The following is a 26,258-nucleotide window of genomic DNA, read 5'->3' on the forward strand; positions in this document are numbered from 1 at the left end:
TGCTCAGAGCTTTATGCCTCAGGTCTTGAAAACCTCCAAGGAAGGTGATTCCTGTACCAATGCTTAATTATCCTCACAATGTAATTTCTTTCTTTTCTTTTCTTTTTTTTTTTTTTTTTTCCCCTTCATACAGTTTCTTCTTCTGTCCACCAAGACTCCCATATCCTTTTCGGTAGAGCCAGGCAGACATTAGCCTATACTACTGCAGTGGATTGGTCTGTACTAGGTGTAGGATTTTGCTTTTGTCCTATGGTTCCTGTTTGCCCATTCCTCTAGCCTACCGAGCAGCCAGGAACCAGTTCTTCTGAATGGCAGCTGTACCCTCAGCTGTGTATCTACTGCACCCCACAGTTCACTGTTTTCCGAAAGTTTGGTGAAGGCTCACTCCCTCTTTTCCTTCAGATCTTTGACAAAGATATTAAACAGGATAGGTCCCAGGATAGACTCCAGAAGAACTCCTCTTACAGTGTGCTTCCAAGCAGGTTATCAAATGTTAACCACTAGCAATTGAGCTAAGCACACTGGCCAGTTTTCACCCCCTTTAGTAGTTCTCCCATCTAGGCTATAACATCCCAACTTGGATACAGTGATGCTGTGGGAGACTGTGTTGAAACCTTGTCAAATGCTTCAAGTATCTGTTTATAAATTGGGAGTTCTTGACTTCCACATCAGAACTTATTCAGAAATTCTAAAACAGATGTAGTGATAGTCAATGCCCATTAGTAGTCCTTACCAGAAAAAGCCTGGAAAACATTTTGTTTTGTTTTAAATAATTGTAACTAAATAGCATGCTCTAGGTTATAAAAATAAAAACATTTTGTAGTTTAAGAGGTTTAGTCTTTTATTAAGACTTTCACCTAGCAGATATTACAAGATAATTGGAACGCTTAACAGACAGAGAAAATAAATTACTTTGCTTTAGCTAGTTTTTCCACATTGTTGCCTGCCTGGAAAGAAAATAACGTTTCTATTTTTCTTCTCTGAAAAGGCCTTTATCAATGACAGAAAAAACACTATGTTTAACTAGGAACAGAAACACAGCAATTGATGTGTTTATTACGGTAAACGTAATTTAAGTGCCTTTTATTTAACCGTTAAATGGGTAAAACTTTAGTATTGAAAAGACTGCCATATCAAAATAGCGCTCTCATTCTCTCCCAGCATTCCTCTTAAATAGAAATATATTAATATTATGCTACAATCTTTGATAATTTTATAGGATTTTTTCCTGTGTTTTTCCAAAACAGAAAGGAAAAAATATCCTGATAGAGTAGAACTTGTTACAGCCTTTGTGGCAGAGGGAGGGAGAATTCTTCTGTACCGTGTGGTTTTTATGTTAAAGTAAATAGAAATACTCTTCATCTCTGTTAAAACAGATAAAACATTTATCCCATTTTAATCTCTTTGAAGACTTTACTACTAATACTAATACTTGGGTGGCCAACTGTTGTGATTTTCATCTTCAGAGCAATTCTTAAATTAACAAATTGTATCACGTAGCTTTAACATGTTTTCTGTTTGCTTATATCACCATCCTATACATCTCTTCTGCATCTTCATTTTCCATATCGTTTCTGCTTATGAACTTTCTCTTTCTTTGCTGCTCATTTGCTATTCGTGTTTGTCTTGAGAATGCAGTCATAACTCAGAATGAGAGACGATGCAAGCGTGTAACAAATATGTGGATTTTGACTCCTGTGTAGGGTCCTAAGAAAGATTGGTCTGCTACAGGATAACTACTGAAACAAGTGGCTGTAGGAAATGAAAGGGAATTATAGACAACTGCACACAAAAATACAATGAAAATTTTATTAAAACCCCTTTCTTTTCATAGCATTTCCATTTTTTTCACTCTTCTTTAAAGAAGTGTTGTTGCTTCATGTTTTAATTTCTTGCCATCTTTTGGTTTTCCATCAGTATGCATGTAATTTATGAACATACTATTATCAAAACTTTATATTGCCTGTGGTAAGTACTATTTAAAAAGTGCTGTAGCCTCTTTTGGCGTAACAGGCAGCCAGTATGTGAAGCTCTGCAGGTTTACTTATTTTAGAAAGAGAATTTGATAATGTAACGTTAATACATCCATACACTTCCTTATTAAATAACGATTGCACCACGAAAATGGGAAGTTCTGCTTTTTGGGGCTCAGTAGAAACAAACAGCATCAGAAAGCTGCTTTGCTATGAAAGGTACCCGCCGTGGGCCGTTCGGGAAAGTACTGTGCCCGAGAAGCGTTCTCTGTGCTTCCCGTCGGAGCCTTTCTCACTCCTTCGGTAGCGCTTGTTAGCCTTTCCTCTCGCCCTCTGCTGCTGCCCACCTGCAGAGAGCTAGTTGAAGCAGTCCTCTGGACACACGAGTTCTCCGCTTTGCGGCTGGAGAACCCCGCGGGCCGCATCGCTCCGCTTCGGACCGGGCTTCGTCTTGTGGTCCCTTGGCGCCGGATGGCTTATTTTTGTCAAGTTTTTTTCCTTCGTAAAGGGGCATCCAAGATCTACTTCATCTGTTGTGTTGTGAGGTACTTAAAGTGGGATTTTAACAGCTAGTGCCAGCAGAGAATGGACTTCCATAGTTAATATTGTATAGATCTTTATGGGAATAACAGAGATTATTATAGTGAGAGGAAACATGATCACACAAAGAGCTGTGAGGTCTGATTTTTATGCCTGAATTTATCCCTGATTTGATTTGAAACGCTGGACAGGTCACTTAATTGGTAACTCATCAGTTTTCCACCCCTATAACATGAAAACAGTTAGCTATATTTGAAAAGTACTTATTTTGTAAAATTAGTTATTTTCAACAAGTAGTATAAATAACAGTACCATAGTAAATGATTAACAGCCTTAGCCTTTAGATTCCAAAAGCATTGGCATATGAGAAATACATTCAAATCTCTTGGCATTGCAGGGAATGAGCTGGATGAAGTCTCATTCACCTTTTCTTTCTCAATCTTGAGGGCAAGGTTTACTAACAAGAGCTAATTTAGCATTTTATTCTAATGTAAAATGTTCTAGGAACATGGGCAATTTTTCTATAACCAGATGTATTTTTAATGAATATAGTTCTGACTTTTTCAGCAAAATATTCTCCTTCCAGCTATTCTGTATCCATCACAGGAAAACATAGCTTCTCTGCAAAAGTTTATCCTGGTAGTTTGCCTGGAATGTGTTTGAAAGATTAGTGTACATGGCATAAAACACGGCCCTTGTGCCCAGTGTGCTCTTGTGAATATTCATGTAAGCGCCTGATAGTTTTTTGCTGTTTCTCAGGAAAAGCATTTCATGCAGAATAAATTCTGAAGAGGTTGCATGGTGAGTCTACCCCTGCTCTTTTTCTCCTATGAAAGATATTGCAGGGAGTGAAGGAAAAACTTGTATTTTTTGTCTTTCACAAAAAATCTGTGTTTATCATGCACATTAAGTCACTTTATGAATGATTCTGCCAACTTTAATTTAGTCATTATTTATTTGTTTTATAATAAAATCAAGCCATATGCTTTTTTCAAGCCATTTAACTTGGGCTAAGTTGTCGTGGGAAAGAGCAATTTATATATTCTTAAAAGGAGGGCACATGTCCTCTTAGCCTTTTGCTCTAAAACCAAGTCAATTGTGTTATAATTACAGTATTATTGGTTAAAATTGCAGTCTCTACTGTGCTTCTGAAATTCAAACTCTTGATCATACCTTTAAAGACCTGGATCAAGAACAGCACTGAGCCCCCAGTGGCAAAAAAGACCCTATTGAAAACCATAATTGGCTACATTTTAATAGCCTTTTCAAAAGAAAACAACTTACATATGTTTTGCCTTTCTTTATTCTTGTCATTTAGAAGACTCAGCCCAATTTTAGATGTTAAATCAATTCAATATCTGTTATTAGTAGTTACCAAATTCAGGCTTTAATCCATAAAACTTTCAGACCTTTTTTTAACAGAAAGTCTACTACGTTCCATCTCTTCAGTATTTGGAGACCTTTAGGCTGTAGAAAGGCAGAATGCAGAGGATCTCATGAAGCAGAGTTCTTTTTTTCTTCTAACCAAGTTTTATATGGTGCCCTGGAGAGTTCTTTTGAGTTTTATATTTTACTAAATCAGCTATGAAATTTTAATTTGCAGATAGACAGTATTAATATGGGCTAAAAGGCTTCTTTTTAAGTATTTTATTTTAGCATCTTAAAACTATTGTTGATAGTTCATTATTTTTTATAATGTTAACGAGCTAGATTGAGTTGCAAGTATCTCTATCATATACTTTAAATCCAGTAGACCTGACTGCATTTTGAATGCTGGGATCCCAAAAGGGGAAATAAAGAGCTAAATCAGATTGTTTTGCACAGAAGTAACCGCACTGTTTTCTAGGGCAAAGATGCAGATACGCATGTCCTTGCTAAATTAATTTATCAAGCTTCTGCTTTGAACAGCATTTCTCTGTAAGAGTGCGGATTCTGTGTTTGGCCACTAGGCAGGTCATTTTTCTCTTTCTAGCACTCCTGTTTATTAATGTTAAAGGTGAGCAATAATTTTTGCAGTTATATTCCTTACAGCAGAGGTAGCAGCTGAAAGCAAGAAAGATTTCTTACCTGGGAGAAGGGAATTTGGAACATGAAACTCAGACTTGTAAGAGATTCTTAGAGACAAACTGAAACTTTGTGCCTAGGAAAGTCTGTAGAGTGACAAAAGTTCCTTTTGTTTTCAAATATTTCTCAACTACTTTCATTGACAGTCCACAGATAAGGATCTGTGGACTATTGCACCTGTAAACAGTGTTGATCTACAGAAATTCTTCCTCACACCTGAAGAACCAAATTTGGCTGTATATATGGCCATAGTTAATCTGATTTAGGTCATCAGTGTAGTTGTAGCTTTTCTGCATGGTTAACTGTGCTTTAGTTATTTGACTAGAACAGGTTTATTGACTTCTGTGATAAATAGTTAGATTTAAGCAGTTATCTTAGCAAGTATCAGCAACCTTTGCTGATGAGAACTTGATGATCAGATGTGCATAAAAATTGGTATCAGCCAGTATCTTTTATGAGTAGTGTGATGTTTATTTTCCATTAGTGTACTGAGTAAGGGTTCAGAGAATAAGAGTTTAACAGCAACCAAATCAGCAAAACATTTTTCCGCAATGAACCTAGTTCAATTAGAATATTGCAATTCAAAAACTTTGGGTAGAGTGATGAGAGAGCGTTATTTCCAAGAATGGTAAATGCAGCATGCTGGTTTGGCCTTCACTCACTTATAACTCAAATGGCAAAAACTTCTGAGATTTTGTTTTAATATCCCATTTGCTGTTGAATTTGTATGAAAACTGTAAGAACAGCAATTAGTGTTCTAAACTGTACCCTGCTAATCTGTGGAATGAATACAGCCAAGGCATTTATGTAAAATAGAAGCAAAATCACCTCTGTTAATCAAAGAATGGAGAACACTTAATTGCTCCTAAAGAAGAAATTATAGCAGCATCTGGCAGTGGTCAGACTAGTCCTTGCCCTTTTAAGGTCTGCAGATACCCTCTGGCCTTTGTGGATGCTTCGTTGGATATGAAGGTGCTCCGTATCTATATCGATTCCCAGACACACTATGAAGAATGTATTAGTCATCTTTGCTAAAGAGGGAGTTCCACACTGGATTTTTTTCTTAAATACATGTATTTCAACCCCATGTGCAGCCCGGGGTGGGGGTGTGGGGCATGTTCTTGGTCTTGCTGTGGGTATCATGCTACTTTCTTTAATTCATATCCTTAGAAACAAAACAAAACCAAGGGAATGATAGTGGGTTTCAAATGTATGTTGCGACAAAGAGATAACCTCTGTTTAAGGGAAAGGGGTAGAGAGGGTATAAATTAGAGGAAGAATGATATATTTTCTAGGTACACCTTTTGAAATAGATGTACTTAGGTTAAATCGTAGAATCACAGAACAGCTGAAGTTGGAAGGGACCTCTAGAGATCATCTAGTCTAACCTCCCTACCCAAGCATTGTCACCTAGAGCATATTAGATAGGATCTCGTCAAGGCGAGTTTTGAACATCTCCAGAGAAGGGAGATATTCACACACAACCTCTCTGGGCAGCCTGTTCCAGTGCTCTGTCACTCTCACAGTAAAGATTTTCCTCATGTTCAAACGCAATCCTGCTGCATTGTCTTCCTTTCTGTGGAACAGTGATGGAAACTTAAGGCTAATTTTTAATATATCACTTAGTGCCTTTCCTGAAGGGCAGCATATTTATGAGGATGAGTATGGACTGAATCCTTGAGACCTCTGGTATGTTTTTTGTTTGTTTGTTTTAGCAATTTGGTCAACAATTCCAATTCCTTTTTCCTTGTTTTATGATAAACCAGGGTTGGGAATTCCTGGGTTATTTTATTTGTCTTAACTTAGTATTTTTGGTATGCTTACCAAAAAGAGAGAATAAAAATAAGAAGATAGGGTGTTTTTTTAGTCACAAGAATCTGGGTTTTTTTGTTTGTTTTTTTGTTGTTTTTTTTTTGTTTGTTTGTTTGTTTTTTTCTCCCCTCTTACATTGACCTTTCCAACCAGATTTTTTATTCAGGTAATTCCACATGGCCAAATAAATTAATTCATTCATTGACTTTCAAATAAGTTAGGAGTAATTGGATGACTGTCATAGAATAATGCTAGTAAGATGGATTTTGGCCTTATGATAATGAGACTAGAGACATTCAAGTCTGAGATGATAGGAACAGTAAGGACCTTGTTAAGTATTAGAGGCATATTACAGAAGAAACAGCTAGATTTAAAAAGATTTAGGAAGAGGAAATAAAGGACTAGAAAACTTGAGCAGCTTGGTTCATGTTCATCGTACTCACTGCTCAACTGCTCCTTCATGCTTAGGTTGCTACTTTGGGACTGTGATGATCGGAGCTACAGCTACTACATTGAGGTTTCAACAAATCAGCAGCAGTGGACTATGGTGGCTGATCGTACGAAAATTTCCTGCAAGTAAGTATCATTTTTTTTCTGTGTATTTGTCCAAAGGAGGAACTGGAACTTCTTTTTTTTGTTCAGTAGGTACATAGCTGACTCTGACTGTAAAAAGGATTTTTACATAACCTGTAGCTTAGTACCTATTGACCTTTGTACATACAAATTTTGAGGTGCAGTTTCCCTGAGGATCTGGGAAAAAGACCAAACCAAAACAGAGCAGCAATAGAGCTTAGTTACCTAAATTAAACTTTGGAACCTGTCAGAACCTGTTGTTCAATTATGGAAGAGTAATTCAGTATTGATAGGCCCAATAGCTTTCTTAACCCATTTGGTAGTTCTCATTCCAAGTAAAGAATGACCCAGATACTTGTCATGGGATTGAAAAGAGAGGCTGCAAATTTATACATATTACATATCAAAAAGCAGGCATGCCCAGCATTCACAGAATGTTGAGATGTTCTGAGTGATCCCTAAGGAAGCTCAAGCTTATAAAAACCCTATTTCCCTCCTTTTTCCCCAATCAATTTCCCATAAGACACACTTTCTCGTGTGGGATGAAATTGAAGTCATCAACTCATGTGGGGACAGTCACCACGCATCCTGTATTTGTGTGAACCAAAACAAAACAGAGTTTACAAATTGACAGAGACATATCTCAGTTTGTCACATGAGGCAAGAGAGCTATTTAGTCCTTTCTAGCAACACTACTGATACACATTTTCTAAAGTTTATATTCCCTTTCGTAACAGATGGTGAAAATCAAACATGCATTCTAATGTGGTCTAGACATGGTGGCAAAAGAGAACTTGACATGTGCTTTTACTGTCTGTAAAGGACAGGATATTGATGAACAGAAATTCTGACTTCTATCTCCAGCTCTGGGGAAAGACTAAAGGAGGTTTATTCATTCTCAAAGGCATCTGAGTGGAGTGGATAAGATTGATCTTTTTGTCTGCCCCCAACAATAGGAACACTAAAAGGCTGAAATCGGAGGGGAGGCAGGGGAGCATCTTTTTGCACTTGTTCCTTGGACATATTCCTACCAGTAGTCCATAGCAGTCCAAAAGAACAGTTGCTTAAGTATGCACAGTGCAGGTGGAATTGCTGGTTGGCTGCCAACTTCAAGTTAGTATCTACTGACCTTGTTCAAACCAGTCGGTTTTGAAAGTCTTAACCTTGGAAATGTATAGGGAAATAGAGATAGCTGCTTCTTTTTGATATACTTCACAGTCTTGATTCAAATCATATGTGCTTTAGAAATTCTGAAAGTAATGTCTGCAGGAATTATTTTCATGTGAATTAGAGAATTCTATTTTCCCTAATTTTGTGCTTTGACACACAAACATCCAGATTGCAAAATGCCAGTCTTAACACTTTAAGTCTACAGATAATCACTCTGAACAGGGTTAGGTAGTGGGAAATGTGTAATATTAAGCATAGCCGTTATAGCACTGTCTGTAATCATCTGCGCTAAACAAATTCAAAGACCTAGTTTTACAACTGTCAAATACAAAAGCTCAGTGGGCACCAGAAAAAAACAGTTTATTGAGAATTAAAAAATTATAGAGAAAAATAAGCAGTTTAAAGTCTCACTTCCCTTTGAAAATTTCCTAGCCTATCCAGTTATATTTACACAATATATTACCCATAAGTGATAGAAGTTAACGTGTTGCTGCTGTTCCCACTCTGCTGCTGTTTCAGGCAGTTTCTCTGCATTTGACAGCATTTTTTATGAATTTGATTTAAATCTCTTGCCCTTCATAGTCAGTAAATCGGACGTTTTTTTGCAGACACCCAGCACAGTAAAGAAAATCCTTTAAATTTGTTTTTTAAATATGTTTCATTTTTTCAAGTAAGGTTTTCGAAAGTGCTGAAGTGACTTCAGCTCAAAAATTACTTGGATTGTAGTATCAGACTGATAAATCTAAATTTTCTTGAAGATTTACCTTCAGGACATATGCATCAAACCTATAAATTGTTTTACTTACTGAGTTTTATTACCTGAGAGCAGTCTCTTCAAAAGAGAGGCAGTGGAAGGTTCAACATCCTGAAAGATTGTTTTAGCAGAAACTGATTTTAAAAAACATAAATCTGTTTAATTCAGATTAAGCACTTTCAAAATGCCAACTGAGTAAATCAATATACAGCACAAATAATTCTCTTTAACCTGTAATGTAAAGATAGTATTTCTAGTCTTTGTAGATATTTGAGGATTAGTCAATTAAGTACTATGCTGAATGCTATTAGTATTAGGACTTTTTTGCAAAGTACAAGTGATCATAATTTCATATAGTCAGAGCTGGACCACTTCATGAGCTTGCTGCATTTTGAAAAGTACTGAAAAGTGCTGCTATGTCCCCCAAAAGAGTTTTCTGTTTCAGCAGCCATGCTCTTAGTGCTCTAGAATAGTTAAACGTAGAATATTTTTTTGGAAGAGATATCATCATTCAGTGACTCATACACTGAATGTGTATGTGAAGGAGACAAATCTTAACAAAAAGGAGAAAAATGAACCAGTCACTGTAGGACTATTTGAAAAATCAATTTTTTGATTCTGTTTTTAAACTAAAAAAAAAGGTATGGATTGAACCAAATGTAAAATGTTAGGATTTTTTCCCCTAACAAGAAAAACAAGTTATTTTAACTTTATGTAATTATAGCAAAAGCAAAATAGAGGCGTTGAATAACTGGATTTTAACGATGGTTAACAGAGGCAGTAAGAAGGAGGTGCTGCAATTTGGCTAGTTTAATATAACAGCGTCTTGGTAAAGATACTCCTGTTGGATGCAAGAGATTCTTTAACACAAGGAATTTAACTTTGTTTTCCAACACCTAGAGACACCTAAGCCACCTTATATGATGTATTCCGGAGTGAATTCTTGTGTTAAGTATTTATTTCATGGAGCTATGACCAGAATGCAGGCGTCTCACCTTCCCCAGGGCTATAACTTTGCAGTTATAGTTGTTCTGTCCCTGTCCTTCCCCTTACCACAAATATGCAGGTATCTTACACAAACAGCATAGCTCCAACAGGAGAGAGAAATTTGCCTCAGAATATCCAAAGCTAAAAGCAGTTAAGGTGCTCCTCTAGGATAAATGATAATGCACTGGGCTGTGTTTGACTCAATAGGGTTTAGGCAGCCACTTAAGGTTCCTGCATTTACTAATTTGCCTTAACTGGACTACAGGATAGTAGGGTGGAAGCAACAGTATCCTCATCTCTTCATTCTCCATGTCTTTATGACTCTAGCACCCCTCTTTCCCCTGGAAGAAACAAAACAAAAGCAGTTTTTGTGGTCTAAGTTTGCAAACATTTACTGTATCTCAGCCAAATCTTTTTCTTCTTCTTCTTCTTCTGCTTTTTTTTTTTTTTTTTTTTTTGCTAAATACTTTACTTGACATCCCTGCCTTAAAAGCACTAATCCTTGACATCGGTATAGTTTCTGCTTGTGTTGCTTTGTTTAAAGGAAATGACAAGTAGCTGTATCCCTGCATGGGACTATGCCTATTCAACTACTAGTACCTCTCAGAGCAATGCTAAGCTAAGAATATACTATGAGATGTCATTATAAATGTATTTCTGTGAGACTCAGATATGAATTCTTTGGAAAAAAATATACTTCAAATAATGCCCTTTTCCTTTACAAATTTTAGATGTGTGCAAAATCCAGGTAGTAAATTTATGCTTTTTGGTATTAGTTCTGTGTCTAATAATGTCATACAGTAGACTCCAGAAAAGGATCTTACTTATTTTCCTGTATAGGATATGCTGCAGTAGCAAATGAAAGTGGAGGGAGTTAAAACTCAAGAGACTTTCGTGGTGGCAAACATCTGAAGAGATATTTACATATTTACACTGAAAAAAAATTTAGTTTCTTAGTAGTGTTCTCACTTTCCTGTCTCCAAAGATAAATGTGGATAGGAATTGTATCTTTTTCTGCCTGGCTTGTCTGTATACCTAATCTTTCAGTGAAGTTATGATCCTGTGTTAAAGTCAGTAGCTTGCTGTCTTGCAGGTGTTTTGTGAGGTCTCCAAACAGTTCTGCTGAATCTCTGACACAAGGGGTAGGATGCACCATAAAACCAGCAGATACAAACCTCACCAGACATCTTTGATGAGTGGCAAACAAAATAATGAGAAAGAAAATGAAATCAAATTGTACTTAAATAGCATATATTGTTTTTGATGATCTATCAAAGTATGAAATTTCCTTATAAACTTTGAGTACGCTGCTTTTGTTTGTTTTAATGTAGCATTTTATGTAAATTAATAATTCACTGCTCAAAGTGAGAACCAGACAGGCTACTGCTATCCTCCTCTTCTCTTATAATCTTAAAAGGCTAAACACATAAACCGGATGTCTGTTATCTTTACAGGGAAAGTCCGCTTTCTCTGCCTAACAGGGAGCCAATTAATGCATACTGGTTGTGTAATTGTCAATTTTAAAATTCTGCATGTAGGCTAATTTTCTTTTCTAGAATAAACTGTTTTTCTCTGCACAGTATGACATTAATGAAAACCAGTCATGTTCTGTTCTATTAAAAAAAAAACATTTATGGAAAGTTTGCTTAAGTGTGTTACTGTTGAACAACAGAGACATGTACTAGTTAGAAAAAAAATGTTGATAAAAAGCCTGAAAGTCAAATGAAAAACAGAAGACACCAAAGGCCAGCAGTCAGACCTCAGAGTTACAGTTTCTTTTGGTAAAATAAGCACTGTAAAGGCAAATATGAAACAGGCTATCATCAAATTTATAAACTCAATGTCATTCTTTAAAGTTCTCTTGTGCTGTTACTGTGTAATGACTGTAATCCATGGTAGCCATCATGTAATGTTCATTTTCCCAGTAGGAAGAAAGAATCTAATACTCTGATAGAATTGGGGAGGCAATGCGCATGGTTTATTTATGAGCCATTTCTAGGGAATTGGTATCAACTGTCTATGTGACTGTTTAGGCCAGTTTTACCATTTTTCTGGCAAAGGGCACAACTTTATAACATTTTGGGTTTATAACATTTTATTGCATTAGTTCATTTTTTTGCTATAAAATTATTATTCAAAGTATTCAAAGTATGCTGCTATGTTGTGGTAGATGCTTAAAAATTTCAAGTTACTTTCATGTTGCCATTGCAACATTGTAGTAGTAGCAGTAGTAGTAGTGCTCTTTCAGTTCCTAAATTCTGAGCTCAGTTGCTATAAATTTTTTATAGTTCCTATATGAATGTAATTAATACTTTATGTAAGCCACTTGGAGTAGATGAGATTCATTAACATAATTTATATTTCTTTAATTTTTTTGATTTAGTTTTCAAGAGTAATTTTCAACTTTTAGTTTGCTGCTCTTTTCCAATGTTTTAAGATTTCTATTGTGATGCTCTATGTGCATTTCCATTTTTCAAATTCTATTATATTTCCTTTGATAACAAGTCATGATAACAAACACTCTGGAAAGGATCAAGACTAAAAACAGCTAATACATCTAACAGTTCTAAACCACTGTACAGAATGTACAACTGACTATTTTCCATCTTATTTAAGAGCTTAAAGTAAGAAAATACTTCCAAGTTGCACATCGTTAGTGGCCAGCTCAATTTTAGATTCTGCTCCTACCTATACATTTGTGAAACCTTGCTAGTCTCTATCATGATGTGATTATTTCTGTTACTCTAGAGATAAGTTTTGTACAATCTGGATGCCCTTGTTTGCAATTGCATCCTGCATGTGGTATAGATATTCGTATATGTAGTTTCTTATGCTTAACCACAAGAATATTGACTTTTTCCTTCTGCTCTCTCCAGTTCCTCCAGTTCACTGTAATCTCATCTCTAGAACTTGCTCACCTCCACTTTCACCCATGATTCTTCTCCTTAACTGCTTTCATGTGACTTTTCTGTCGCAGAACACTTCTCAACTCTTTTCGGTTGTTTGTATGCTCACATCAATTTTCTGAATGCAGCATGCAGTCTTACGTAGTCCTATCATAACTAGAGTAAGAAAAGAACATTTTTGTCTAATTTGTGCACAGTCCTTTATATTTGTCTGACTTGCTCTAGCAGGCATTACTAGTAATGCCTACTACTACTGCTACATTACTAGTAATGCCTGCTAGAGCAAGTCAGACAGCTATAAAGGGTCAGTTTGTGTAATTATTGAGCTTAAAAGCCCTGAACGGTAGCAGCATTGAAGTACATAATTTTTGTGTTTCTATGTTCACATTTTAAAGGATTCTAATAAATCAAAAGAAGAAAAATTATCCAGCTTTACAAGCTTGCTATCTTAAGCACAAAGATTTCACAGAAAACAGAGTTGTGTCCTATTTCAGAATGTTAGAAGGGTCTTAGAAGTGTGAAAATTCTGCATCTGGTATTTGCTAGTTTTTATTTTAGCTGATCCTTGCTGTTTGAAGAATAACTATTATCTTTTAAATTGTTTTCTGAACAGCAGTTTAGGATACCAAGAAGATTTTCAACTTACTAAGTCGTCTCATACAGTTTCTTTCGGCTTTTGCTTTCTGGTCCTCCCTGTTGCTTTTCAGCCACAAATATCCCTGGATCTTTTGAATAAGCCTGGAGGAGAGAAGCATTGAGTTGCAAATTGCAATGCATTAGTCTTCTTTGAATGTCTTTTTCCATGCACTCGTTTCACTGCAGCTCTATATATATAACAAGCACTTAAGTTTGGACTGCTTTTTTCTTTACTCTGTTTTGCCGTGTGGCTGGCATGTTCTCAGCTGCTCTTCATGTATATTAGTGCTGGGATAGTGAAGAAAGCAGCACAATAATGGATGTCACTTGGGTGTTTGTTCAGTTCTGCTTCAGAGAAAACAGAAGTAATACCCAATAGTACCCGCAGCACCAGTAACTATATTTACTATGGATTTTTCTCCTATGCAATCAAAGGCTTAAGCATCTCTTTAGATGCCTGTAAAAATTTTCAAGCTAATGTTATAAGTAGATTGTGTGTATCTTTTATATTTTGATGAAGAAAAGGGAACTAAGAATAATTCTTACCCCTGAGTGTATCATTAATGTACACAAATAGCTTTATAAAAGAAAAATCCTGTGGAGAGCCAAGCTCTGCTGATTAAACTGAATTACATTTGTTCCTTTCTGGGTTGGAGAGAATAAGCAGAGAGAGGCCTTTATCCATAGTCCACGAAAGTGATATCCCAGGGAGTTCTCCAAAACCACAGGGTTCTCTAGGAGTGGGTAACTTGTTTCCTGTAATACTGATTTCCATTTTGCTTCAACTGTTAGGGGTTTTATATTTCAAACAATAATATAATCCTGAAGAAATGAATATGCCTTAATTCTCCAGAAGCATGTTATCCACTTATGAGTACGATATTCTGTTGATCATGCGTTAGAGTAAGTCCTAGTTTTCTGCTTGGATTTCTCTTTGACAAATAACAGGAAATCTATGCTGACTTTTCATAGTAATAAATTCAATTTGAATGCATTTGTGAGCAATTTTGTTTTGAAATATTGTTTTACAAAATAAATAATAATAGTTAAGTTTATGTAAATATCTACTGCATAGTCTTCTGTTTGCAATAAAAGTCAAAGGAAATGTTCAACTGCATTTTCTTTCATAAATTCATGAACATTTACATTGAATTTTCAGTAGAAGTGAAACTTCCTAATGGCTTTACCTTTTTGATTCTTGTAAGGCAGCTTTCTAAAGCTTCTGTGATAAAACAGCAAGCTTTCAAGTTATTGTTATTTCATGAGATTACATGTAAGGAAGTTCTCACTCTGCAGTTAGCTGCTGCTTCTAAAGTAAGTGTAGGACACAGGAGAGATTTTCAGTGAATATATTTTCATTCTGCTTTGAATAATGAAAAGATTTAGTACTGAAGTTTGATTATTGATTATTTCATGAACATATTCTTTTTTTTTTCTCTCTCTCTCTTTTCCTGACTCTCTTACTTCTTGGGTCTTTACTCATAAAGCATAGTTAGGACGCATACCAGTTAGGAATTTATTTTGTTTGCTATGGATATGAATGGAATTGGTTCTCTCTGGTTTCTGGCTTCTCTACTCATTTTTGCATGTTGTGCACTAGCTATTCTTTCAATTCTATATTCATCCTTGCAACTACTTATCCCTATCGAGTTCGAGTGAGGGCAGCCACTGCCAGAATTGTTGATCCTGTGCTACCTTGCCATGGTGCACAACCTGTTGCTGCCATTTATCTGTCTGATACATGGCCTTCTTGCAAACTTCTTGCCTCCTGTTTTGATCTCACTGACTTTTAAAAGTGTGCCAACATACAGTCGCAGCTGATTTGTTGAATTGGCATAAATTGACTGACTCTAGTTTGAAACTTACCAATGCAAAGTCATGGATCAGCTAAAGAGACTCGTCCTTTCTGTCGTCGCCCTGCACAGCGCTCGTCGTTCTCTTCCATCCTGACACAGGACCTTCTGTCCCTCGCTGCCAGCTGAGCAGAATTTTTGAAAGAAAATGCAGTTGAACATTTCCTTTGACTTTTATTGCAAACAGGAGACTATGCAGTAGATATTTACATAAACTTAACTATTATTATTAATTTTGTAAAACAATATTTCAAAACAAAAATTGCTCACAAATGCATTCAATAGGTGCAGTCTTCTGCACCTATTTGTCTAAAAGCTTTTGTGTGAGCACACAGTTTCTAGAGCTTTTAAATAAGGTTTTAAACAGTGAATTTACTTTTAACTATTTTACAGATTACTTTACACACACTTTTGTAAACCTGTCATTCTGAACTGTTAACCATTTCAGAATCTTTGCTGCATTTTTCACCTATGCCTTGGGTAAATTCAGACACACTTCAATGTCACTATCTTTCTCAGTCCACTTGCTTTTCTTAATATATGCTCAGATAGAGCCTTGTTTAGTAGGCAGAATGTTGGAGGGGGAGAGAAATCAGTATCTGGGAAGCTTTTATTTATTCTAATAATGTTTTTGTTCCTCACTCTTATGAGAGATTTGTACAAATTCAAAACAGATGCATGTTTCCCTGAGAGACAGGATTACAGAATCATTTAGGCTTCTTGGTTCTGAATTTATAAAACAAATGTAAATAAATAATGTAAATGATGAAAAGAAAACTAGATCATTAAAGTAGATTTAGCTCAGTTATCATTATCAGCCACTGTGGAGATATTAATGCTCAATTTCTGCGAAGTCTGTTTTTGTTTGTATCTGTCATATTCTGTGAACACATGTTGCAGAGCTAGGATTGAGATTTTAACCAGTTTGAATTTTGTCATCTCTATAGAGATAATATTCCTATGCAAAGGGTTAGTTGTTTAGACTCATATGAGAAAGGTAAAGTTAGTTTTAGAAGTGAAGGATCTAAGCTCTTCTGATACTTCTTTCCCAAACCCTAATGAAAAAAACTTTATAGATCTAATCCCTTGCTTTGAACCCTTCTAACCTACTAGAAATAGAAGAAGAAATTCTGAATTTAAAGATAACTTTTCTATTAAGGATTTTGAAGAGTAGTAGCCATTCAGAAGCTCAGTGAATATTCTGGTGTTTGGGGTGTTTACTCTGGAATACTCCATCAAGTGAATTTTTTGTTGTCCTAAGACATTGGAGAGTTGTGTTCAAATCCCTGCTTAGAAACAGGGAATTTAAACCCCTCTGGTTTTTACATTCAAATACAGAGGTCTTATTCTGGTCTGTAATGGGAGAGAACGTACTCCCTCTATTTCATTTAAAAATTCCATTTTCCTTAACTTCCCTTGCTTCTCTTCTGCATTTACTTGAATGTAGTACCTTGGCTATTTTCAACGCCTATCACCAAAAGATCTGAAATTACTTGACCAGCATTAATGAATTGGGCTTTGTAGAAACAATATTATGTTGATAAATATGATTTGTATTTTGTAGGCAGGGGTCACTCCTGGATAGTGAAGCTGTAAAGCCTGATCTACATCTTTTTAATTCTGAGATTTAATTATAAAACTGTCTTTGTCCTCTCTTCTTTGTACCCTTGTTTCTGTCCTTAATATGTCATGTCTGCCAGACTTGAAAGGAAATCATATGACATGAAAGCCTGCTTTTTTTTTTTCAGTTTGGAGACTGAAATGTTGACTGTGGAAATACCGATCTCATACCAAATCCATTTTCCATATTTAGTGGCCCTAGTTAAGCAAAAAAAATTTAGTTTTTCTGCAAGCTAATGTATAACCAACCCAGTAGTTAAAAAAAAAAAAAATACTTGATTGCCTTTAATGCAAATCTCTCTCACCATATTAAAACTTAGTCTACAAAAGAATATTCAGCTATTTCCCCCTCACCAAGGATTTGTGTTCCGGTTTGACCTATAACATCAAGCAAGTCTGGAAAAGCCCGTAGTCCTAACAGATGTTCTTGGCCAACTATTGCCATCTCTGTTAAATGTAACACAAATACTATTTTTATTATTAGAAGAGAGTATTACTTCTCTTTTGCATCCTGTTAATCAAACCTTTCAGTCACCAGAGGAACAAATTGACAACTTCTGGGTAAGGACTTGAGAGTGCTGATTACTGCTGTTACATTAGAAAAGAATCCTATGGCAATGTATGGTGTTGCCTTCACAGAATTATAATAATTCCTCTGTTGAAAATGTCTAGACACACATGCACGTACCCACCCACAGGCATGCTCACTTCAGCTTTATATGTAAAAATTGATCCAAATAATGGATGTTTCCTGTGAAACTGGCCCACCCATCTGCTAGAGTTGGGAAAAGGTTGAACTATTGTTTTGTGGTAAAGTTTGTTTACTTTGAAGTTGATTGTTACATAAGAGTCTCTAATAACGCAATGAGTAGGAGATAGCCATATGTTCATGAACTAGATGGGAAGTTACTCTTCTGTCTCTTGTTAAGCTTTCTTATCAAAGAGTCATTAAATATAGTGACTTGGTATCTTCTTGTATAGTCAGGAGCCCATTCAGAGGTTAATGCATCTTACACTAAATGTGGCACTTTGCTTTCTTTCTAAAGATTTGTCCTAATTAGATTGTTGGTATTCAGCATCTAGTTCATCAAAACCTTGAAAAGTACACTTTTTCTCATGCTGGCCTGAGCAGGTGTAGTCTGTGTCGCAAATACTCTGCATTGCAAAAACACACTTTAAGATAACGTGCAGTATTAAGCTACTGATTGATTCAAAGTAACATTTTTACCAGCACAAATCACAGAATCATAGAATGGTTGAGGTTGGAAGGAAACGCTGGGGATCATCTAGTCCAACCTCCCTGCCCAAGAGCAACTCCCACCTAGAGCGTGTTGCATGGGATCAAGTCTAGGCAGGTTTTGAATATCTCCAGAGAAGGAGACTCCACAACCTCTCTTGGCAAGCTTTGCCAGTGCTCTGTCACTTTCAGTAAAGTTTTTCCTTCTATTCAGAAGAATATAAGGACTGGCAATTCTTCCTGTGTTTTGGTTTGTGCCCATTGCCTCGTGTCCTATCACTTGGCACCACTTAAAAGAGTCAAGTCCCATCCTCTTGACACGCTTTCTTAAGGTATTTGTAGATGTTGTTAAGGTCCCTTCTCAGTCTTCTCTTCCTCAGGCTAAACAGGCCCAGCTCTTGCAGCCTTCCCTTGTAAGAGAGATGATCCAGTCCCCTAAACATCTTCATAGCCCTGCACTGGACTCTCTCCAGTAATTCCATGTCTCTCTTGTACTAGGGAACCCAGAACTGGACACAGTATTCCAGATGTGGCATAACCTGGGCTGAGTAGAAGGGCAGGATCACCTCCCTCCACCTGCTGGCAATACTCTTCCTAATGCACCCCAGGAGACCATTGGCCTTCCTGACCAGAAGGGCACGTTGCTGGCTCATGGTTAGCTTGTCCACCAGCATTCCCAGGTCCTTCTCAGCAGAGCTGCTTTTCAGCAGGTCAACCCCAACCTGTATTGGTACCTGGGACTATTCTTCTCTAGGTGCAGGACCCTACACTTGCCTTTGTTGATCTTCGTGAGGTTCCTCTCTGCCCAGCTCTCCAGCCTGTCCAGGTCTCTCTGAATGGCAGCACAGCCTTCTGGTGGATTAGCCACTCCTCCCAGTTTGCTATCATCAGTAAACTTGCTGAGGAGGCACTCTGTCCCTTCATCCAGGCATTGATGAATAAGTTGAACAAGACTGGACTCAGTACTAACCCCCCGAGGGACATCGCTATCTGCAGGTCTCCACCTAGACTGCGCCACTGATGACGACCCTCTGACCTCTGCCTTTCAGCCAGTTCTCAATCCACCTCATTGTCTACTCATCTAACCCATACTTCTTGAGCTTCTATATACTTCCATATTTAGGAGGATGTTATGGGAGACAGTGTCAAAAGCCTTGCTGAAGTCAAGGTACACAACCTCCACTGCTCTCCCCTCCTCTACGCAGCCAGTCATTCCATCATAGAAGGCTATCAGGTTGGTGAAGCAGGATTTCCCCTTGGTGAATCCATGCTGACTACTCCTGATCGCCTTCTTTTCCTCCACATCCTTAGAGATGACATCCAGAGTGAGCTGTTGCATCACCTTTCCAGGGATGGAGGTGACGCTGACTGGCCTGTAGTTGCCTGGTTCCTTCTTCTTGCCCTTTTTGAAGACTGGAGTGATACTGGCTTTCTTGACCTCAGGCACCTCTCCAGTTCTCCATGACCTTTCAAAGATGATGGAGAGCGACCTAACAATAACAGCTGCCAGCTCCCTCAGCCCTCATGCATGCATCCCATCAGGGCTCATGGATTTCTGGGTGTCAAGTTTGCCTAAATGATCCCTAACTTGATCCTCTTCAACCAAGGGAAAGTCTTCCTTTCTTCAGTTCTCCAGACTTTTTCCCTTGTCTCCAGCATCTGGGGTTCCTGAGGGCTGCCCTTAGCAGTAAAGACTGAAGCAAGAAAGGCATTCAGTAACTCCACCTTCTCTATATCCTTCATCACCAGAGCTCCCACTCCTTTCAGCAGCAGGCCCACATTTTCCCTAGTCTTCCTTTTGCTACTGATAATGCTACTGATGGATAGATTATATCCATGAATCACAAAAGAGAAGAACTATTAGATCTTTAGGTTCACCCTCTTGGGATGATTTCTGTGCTACTGTCATATGTAGTGTATTTTTTAGAATAATACTGAGTGAGTTGTTCCATGTACAAGGTGCTTCCATTCTGCTCTACACTTTTCTGTCACACTGTGTTCCCTCAGTAAGATTTTTTTTTTCTTGATACCAGTACTGAACATCACTTTGCCTAATTTCATTCCATTAATTTGCTTGTATCTCTGTACAACTTTTTCTTATTGATCTTTGTACACTTCAATTACATATTTATAAAGTCATTCTGTTTCTTTATCACCCTAGTTGCTAGTTTAACAAGTTTTGCCTGAATTTATTTCTTCCTCCTTCATCATGAGTCAATTTCCTCTGTTTTTAAAACAATATCTATTAATTTTACCCAATTTTCCTGTTGTCTGTATATAATCTTTAGTATAAAGGTGCAAAGGTTTGAATGAAATATTAAAATTTATTTTTATCAAAATCACAAAGGAAGGGAGCTCACTTATCTCAATTTTATAACACAATACCAGAAACAGAAGTTGTGTTTGTTATTTTTTCTACCTTAATTCACTTTAGTCTCATGTCTGAATGACTGCAGTCATGGAAATGGGTTACAGTTTCTTCTAGGCAACCCACACAGATCTGACTCTGAAGTCAGCAGGCCTTGCTTCTGCCCTTGAGGCTAACGGATAATTCAGTGTGGTGGTAGGGCAAAGGGTTGCAGTTTTCCTCCCTTCCTTTAGCAAACCTTCGTGTGTTTGTATGTTGGTGTGAGGAGGTCTGTGCAGATTTACTTTTTTTTTTTTATCATTTTGTTGTTCTTGGATGCTGTGGTTTGATTTATTGTATTCCTTGGATGTTTGACACGTCAATTAGATGTTATCTGTAGTAATAGAAGGGTGGTTGCTGTAAATGTGAAGTGTTTATGAGTGGGCCATAAAATCACACCCAAGGGAGCGTAAGAGAGAAGAGCGATAAATACAATGTTAGCCTACCTGCCACGAAGGAACTGATTAATAGAGAGCATGATTCTATATGGTATCTCTAAAAATACTGTTTATCTATCTGCTATTAGTCAACTCTTTGGTTTGAATGGAGAAAAATAATAAAAATAACTTCTAAGCTGTTGTAGGATTATGGGAAGAGGAAGTCTCCTCAAAGTTAATAACAGGCCCCTAGCTGTATTAGTGCATATGTTAATATGTTAATGTGTGAGATAGCTCTTCATTATCTTTGCTGTCTATGTGAACATCAGGAGCAATAAATGCTGGTGACAAGTAAACACAACAAAATCAATCCAGCCACACTGTGCATGTGCATCCTCTGCCTGTATGCTCTGTGTACGTGCACGCATGTGAATCAGATTGACTCACAGATCTAATTACTCAAGACTCTGAGTAATTTCACAGCCTCTCTCTGCTGCCTCCTTCTCCCCCCATGGTAGTTCCCTCCATGTAGGAACTACATGCACAACTGTTGACATAGCATAAGAATTTGTTTTGTGGTGTTTTCCCATATTGATGGTAATTTGATTTAGGCTAATATTTTTAAATATGAACTGTTTCTAGAAGTACAAAAAGACAACCCATTGAATTAAAAAACCAGTCTAAATACAGTTGCATGTGTATATATATGTACACATGTGCAGTTATATGTGTGTGTATGTGGGTATATTTTTATATTTTATATATATATATATATATATATATATATATATATGTACAATGCTTATGAAGTAAAAAAAATGCCACTGGATGCCTATATTGGCATGTGTATGTATTTTGAAAATCTAATGTTAGTTACTATATTTAGTTTTATCGTTGCTTAATTTGACTAAATCTTAACATTTTCTTTATGTAATATTGTTTCTAAAATAACAAAGATGTCAGCGCTGAAGCTGTGAAGGCAGAGATTACTAAAACAAGTCTTTTAACATTATCAGCTTCATAAAGATGTCAGAAAGTCAGTATAGACTTCATTCAATCTATTTTATGTCAGCATTTGTATTCTAATAAATATGCATTATCAAGTCTGCATTTTGTTTCTATAATAAATCATACACAATAAAACATTTACAGCAGATCAGTAAAGAGCTCTTACTGCTGACAGCTACTTTGTTTGGATTTGTTTTAGTGAGGAGGGCAAACATATGGCATAAATAGCTACAAAATTTGTTCAGATGCTTACAAAATTGTGTGTTCCTAATAGGAAGTAGATTCAGAATAAAAACTTTCAGAGAGAGTTTTCCCAAAAGTTAGAATCACAAAAGTTTACTAGTCAATATATAAAGCAGTTATGGAACAAATACTTCAAGAAATAGTTTCTGATATTTATTATTCTTACATTTATTTCAGACTCTTGTTATATCTCTCTTCAATCACTTTTATTTCCTCTTCTATTGTTATTTCAAGTCCTGTTTTTTTTCCTTAATACACTGGATAAAGTAGATTTGTTAGCTCATCAATGGAATATAACATAAGTATAACCAAGATGCATTAATAGATGAGTTTTACCTCTGCGTGAATCTAAGAAAGTAGCAGAAAGCAAGCCCTTGCTTCTTGCTTGCACCCTCTTTGTGTCTTTAGAAATATCAAGTGTGACCTTTTGTGTGAGTGCTGTCGCGATGACCGCCCAATAGCTGGAAACTCAATTGTAAACCTCAGTTTTTAGTGGAGGGAGATGAAGAGAACTGCACTGAATTTGATTTTAATTTAAAATCTAAAACGTAAATAACCTTACAGTCCTCAGAATATCTTCTTTCTCATACTTTCTCATACTTTCCTTTCCCCTCTCTGCTGACTTCAGAGGTAGGATGGAGAGAAGAAAAGGGGCTGAGCTGGATACTGAGTATAACTGACTTCTGTGCTATATGGGTTTCACTCTCAAAATTAGTGTGTTAAATTACAGCTTTGACAGTGGGGGTGGGTTAGTTCACTCTGTTGTTTTGTACTGTTGTAATGGAAAACAGGATCTGTTTTTTATATGTGATTTTATAGGGCATTTATAAAGTAGCAGTAGACCTTTTTTGTATTGTATAAATGAAAAAAAATCTGTATAACAACAATAACTGTTATCATAGCATTTATAGTGCACTTCTGTGTTTATGTTGCAGGTACTCTATAGTAGAGATTGATACGGTATTCATTAACAAAACAAGTGGGTGTATTACCTGTCACGCAGAACATACTACAGTACTTAAGTCTGCGCTGGTTTGCCTCTACGCACACGGTTTCTCACTTGGCAGCTTCATACGCCAGTTAATTGTTTTTATTAGGACAGCCATCAGACTGACGTATGGAAAGACAACATAACTGAACTCAGTGCTTTTCCTCTCATTGCTTTTCACGGTGAATGCTGTATTTCATAAGTGATTTTGTAGCCACTGTTGGCCTAAGACTTTGAAATCCACATTCAAAAAACTTAAGCAGCATTTTGTCATTCGTAGAATGAAGCATATGCAGACAAGCATTACAAGGCAAAATGGAGGTTACTTGCTGGTAACTGATTTTTTTCGAGGTATATTGTTCATTTACACATTTGCTTTCAACTCCATTTTGCTTCTCAAGTGAGGAACAAAAGGAAGAAAATGAGGAATAGCAATGCACACACACAGAACTTGCATACTTAACCTGAGGCAAACTATCTCCAGTTTTATTTACTGGAAGCGCATCTACATGTACAATGACATATGGTATGATTAGTACATCTTAATGAATGTTAGTTGCATGTAAAAGCTTCCTCTTTGGTCTTATGTCTTTGATCTGAACTTGATTTCAGGTATACTCAGTGCTGCTATGTTGCTCCTACAGTGCGGTGTGGTAATATTTTGTAGTGCCAGTGGCTCATTAGAAAACTTCAATATAAGATAAACTTCCGTTTCTTTCTTAATTTGTTCTTAATTTTCTTCTCTGGAAGAGAAGGAAATAAAGAGGAAGGATTGCTATTTATATCCCATTGTGTATAATAAATCCTTAGAAAAATAGCAGCTTGTCATAGGAGTGACTAGGCAAGAATTTAAAATGCTGAGAAAAGCCATTAAATTCTCTAAGAGGTGAAATGTTATTGTAGAGCTATAGGTAGCTTAAACAATAAAAACTTATTGTTATAATTTATCTGGACATCAGTATTTCTTGCATTCTTCCTGCAATAGCCTGATAAATAAAGACAGGAAGAAACATGGAAGTGAAGGGGTTTGTAATGATTTTCTTCTTCTTCTGAATAGATTACGGTGAATAGGTTCCAGGATGTACAAGGCCATTGCATTTTCTAGTGATAGCTATTGCTGTTGGGGAGATGAAAGCACTTGGTCCAAGAGCCTGTTTATATGTTTGAGCAGAGAAAGTGATTTTTGTTGCAAGGAGCTTTAAGTGAGACAGAGAGCAAAAGATAATTATCTGAATTATGTTCAGGCTATTATAGAAGATGAATATAGTTAAAATTTAATTAAACACGACAGGCTCACAGGATGCACGCATGGCTTTGGAATGCTAATCATCAATTACTGCATCTCCTTTGGGGAGTCAGGCAGAACGAGAGACTTTGGAGTGGAGTGGCTGAGGTGAGATGTTAGAAAAAACACTGTAGGGCTGTAACATGGCTAATTTCTTTTGGAAGGTAGAGCTGTGGTATCAGGAGACTTTTGCTGGCCAAACAACTTGTAATAGTGCCTTTAGCTTGAGGAGCCTGAAATAAATCTGCGTAGGCTGATAGTTGCTGGTCGTCTTCAAGATGTACACCTCAGCTTGAGGTAGTGATTATTTCTGCTGTTGAAGTGATGACCAGGACTACTGCAGATTGAGCAGCACATCTAAAATGAATCAGCCAGCAAGACAGGTGTGAAAGCAGAAAAAAGATCAACACTTCCTGAATACTTAAAAAGCCAAACCCTGAAAAATACATTCTATACAGGGTTGCTAATAAGAAATACAGAGGAGTGCAAGGGCAACCATGTCAGTTTATGAGAGAAAGAAGTTTCTGATGGCTTCCTTAAGATCGTATTCTAGTTAGAGAATGGTGAAAGTATTGCCATTTGCTTGAAAGATTTGTGTGCTTGCTACAGGAGAGGAAAGGTGGAGAAATGGCATCTATTACACAGAAGGATCTAATCCTAGATTAAAAAAAAAAAAAAAAAAGATGCTTTTGTTATGGTTTAGTGCAGTTGTTCCTGGAATACAGTGGAATATGTATGCATCAATACCAGAACTATGTATACAGTTTGGAGAGAATTTTTATAAAGACCATCAGACATGATTATGAGGATAGAAGGATTCTAGCTCATACGAGGAAAGAGTAAAATGAGCACATATGCAGGGCTTGGCTACACAGTTACAAAACCATTTGCAAAATAAAAACTTTACAGAAAATTTGAAATTCTTTTAATGGTGCCAGAAGAGAGAACTAGTACCAAAAGGAGAAAATTAAAACGAAATTTCAAGCCAAATGCAAGGCTTATCTGTGATGTCCTTCATTTAATTGAGGAACACCACTGAACACCATGGTTGTTATGGCTTGATACATAATCTGAAGTCTTACTGAATTTGTTATATCAGCAAAAAATGGAAAAAGAGGGCAGATATGCCATGATAATGTTCTGTGGATAATCTCTGTTCTCACATGGAAATATTTACACAGTATAAATTATCTCTCTGCTGCATAATTTCATTCAGATTGTGGAGAGGTATTACTTTGCATATATTGATATTCTCAAATATACTATTCTAACTGAAACTGGTGCAACTTTTTATTTGAGAAGCTTTGCCTTGCTTATATCAAATGTATCTTCTTTGCAAATCCATTTGGATTGTTTTCTGCTTTACTTTTTCCTTTTTGCTGAGGAAATAAACTAAGAGACCTAGTGTTCTCATTATCCCATAAAGAACTAATTCTCTAGTGGCAATATTGAATTTTAATAAGACTCCTACAAGAAGTTTGTAAGTCTGACTTCCCCCTTTTCTAAGTGAAGGGAGTAAAATAGACGCATACTAAAACATGAAATTTATTGAAAACCCAATCTCTCTTTTTCCTCAAGAAAAAGATTTATATATTATATCATGTTTTGATATTAATTAAGGGTGATTATAATCTGATCCTATAATAGCAGTATGGCAGAAAATAAGGATGTGAGAAGACAAGAACTTGGGAGTTTGCTGGAGGAGGTGATCTAGAAGTGTGTTGTCCAACAGATCTTCAGTGGACTTACCAGCCTCTCTTAATAGCGCACAGCAATATGACTGGTTAGATATGTCATTTTTATCCATCTGTGGAAAATCTATGCT

At 36.6% G+C, this 26,258-nt stretch overlaps 1 protein-coding gene across 3 annotated transcripts in view; it reads left to right on the forward strand.

Annotated features, from left to right (window-relative positions):
• The window catches only part of BTBD9 (BTB domain containing 9), a 141,615-nt gene that overhangs the window by 98,515 nt on the left and 16,842 nt on the right, over positions 1-26,258 (forward strand). For all 3 annotated transcript variants that reach the window (XM_062571970.1, XM_062571972.1, XM_062571971.1), the window contains one exon: positions 6,858-6,965. In XM_062571970.1, coding sequence (XP_062427954.1) covers positions 6,858-6,965 — 108 coding nt within the window. The remainder of the gene's footprint in view (positions 1-6,857; positions 6,966-26,258) is intronic.

Source organism: Rhea pennata, chromosome 3, assembly GCF_028389875.1.
Source record: "Rhea pennata isolate bPtePen1 chromosome 3, bPtePen1.pri, whole genome shotgun sequence".
Lineage (NCBI taxonomy): Eukaryota > Metazoa > Chordata > Aves > Rheiformes > Rheidae > Rhea > Rhea pennata.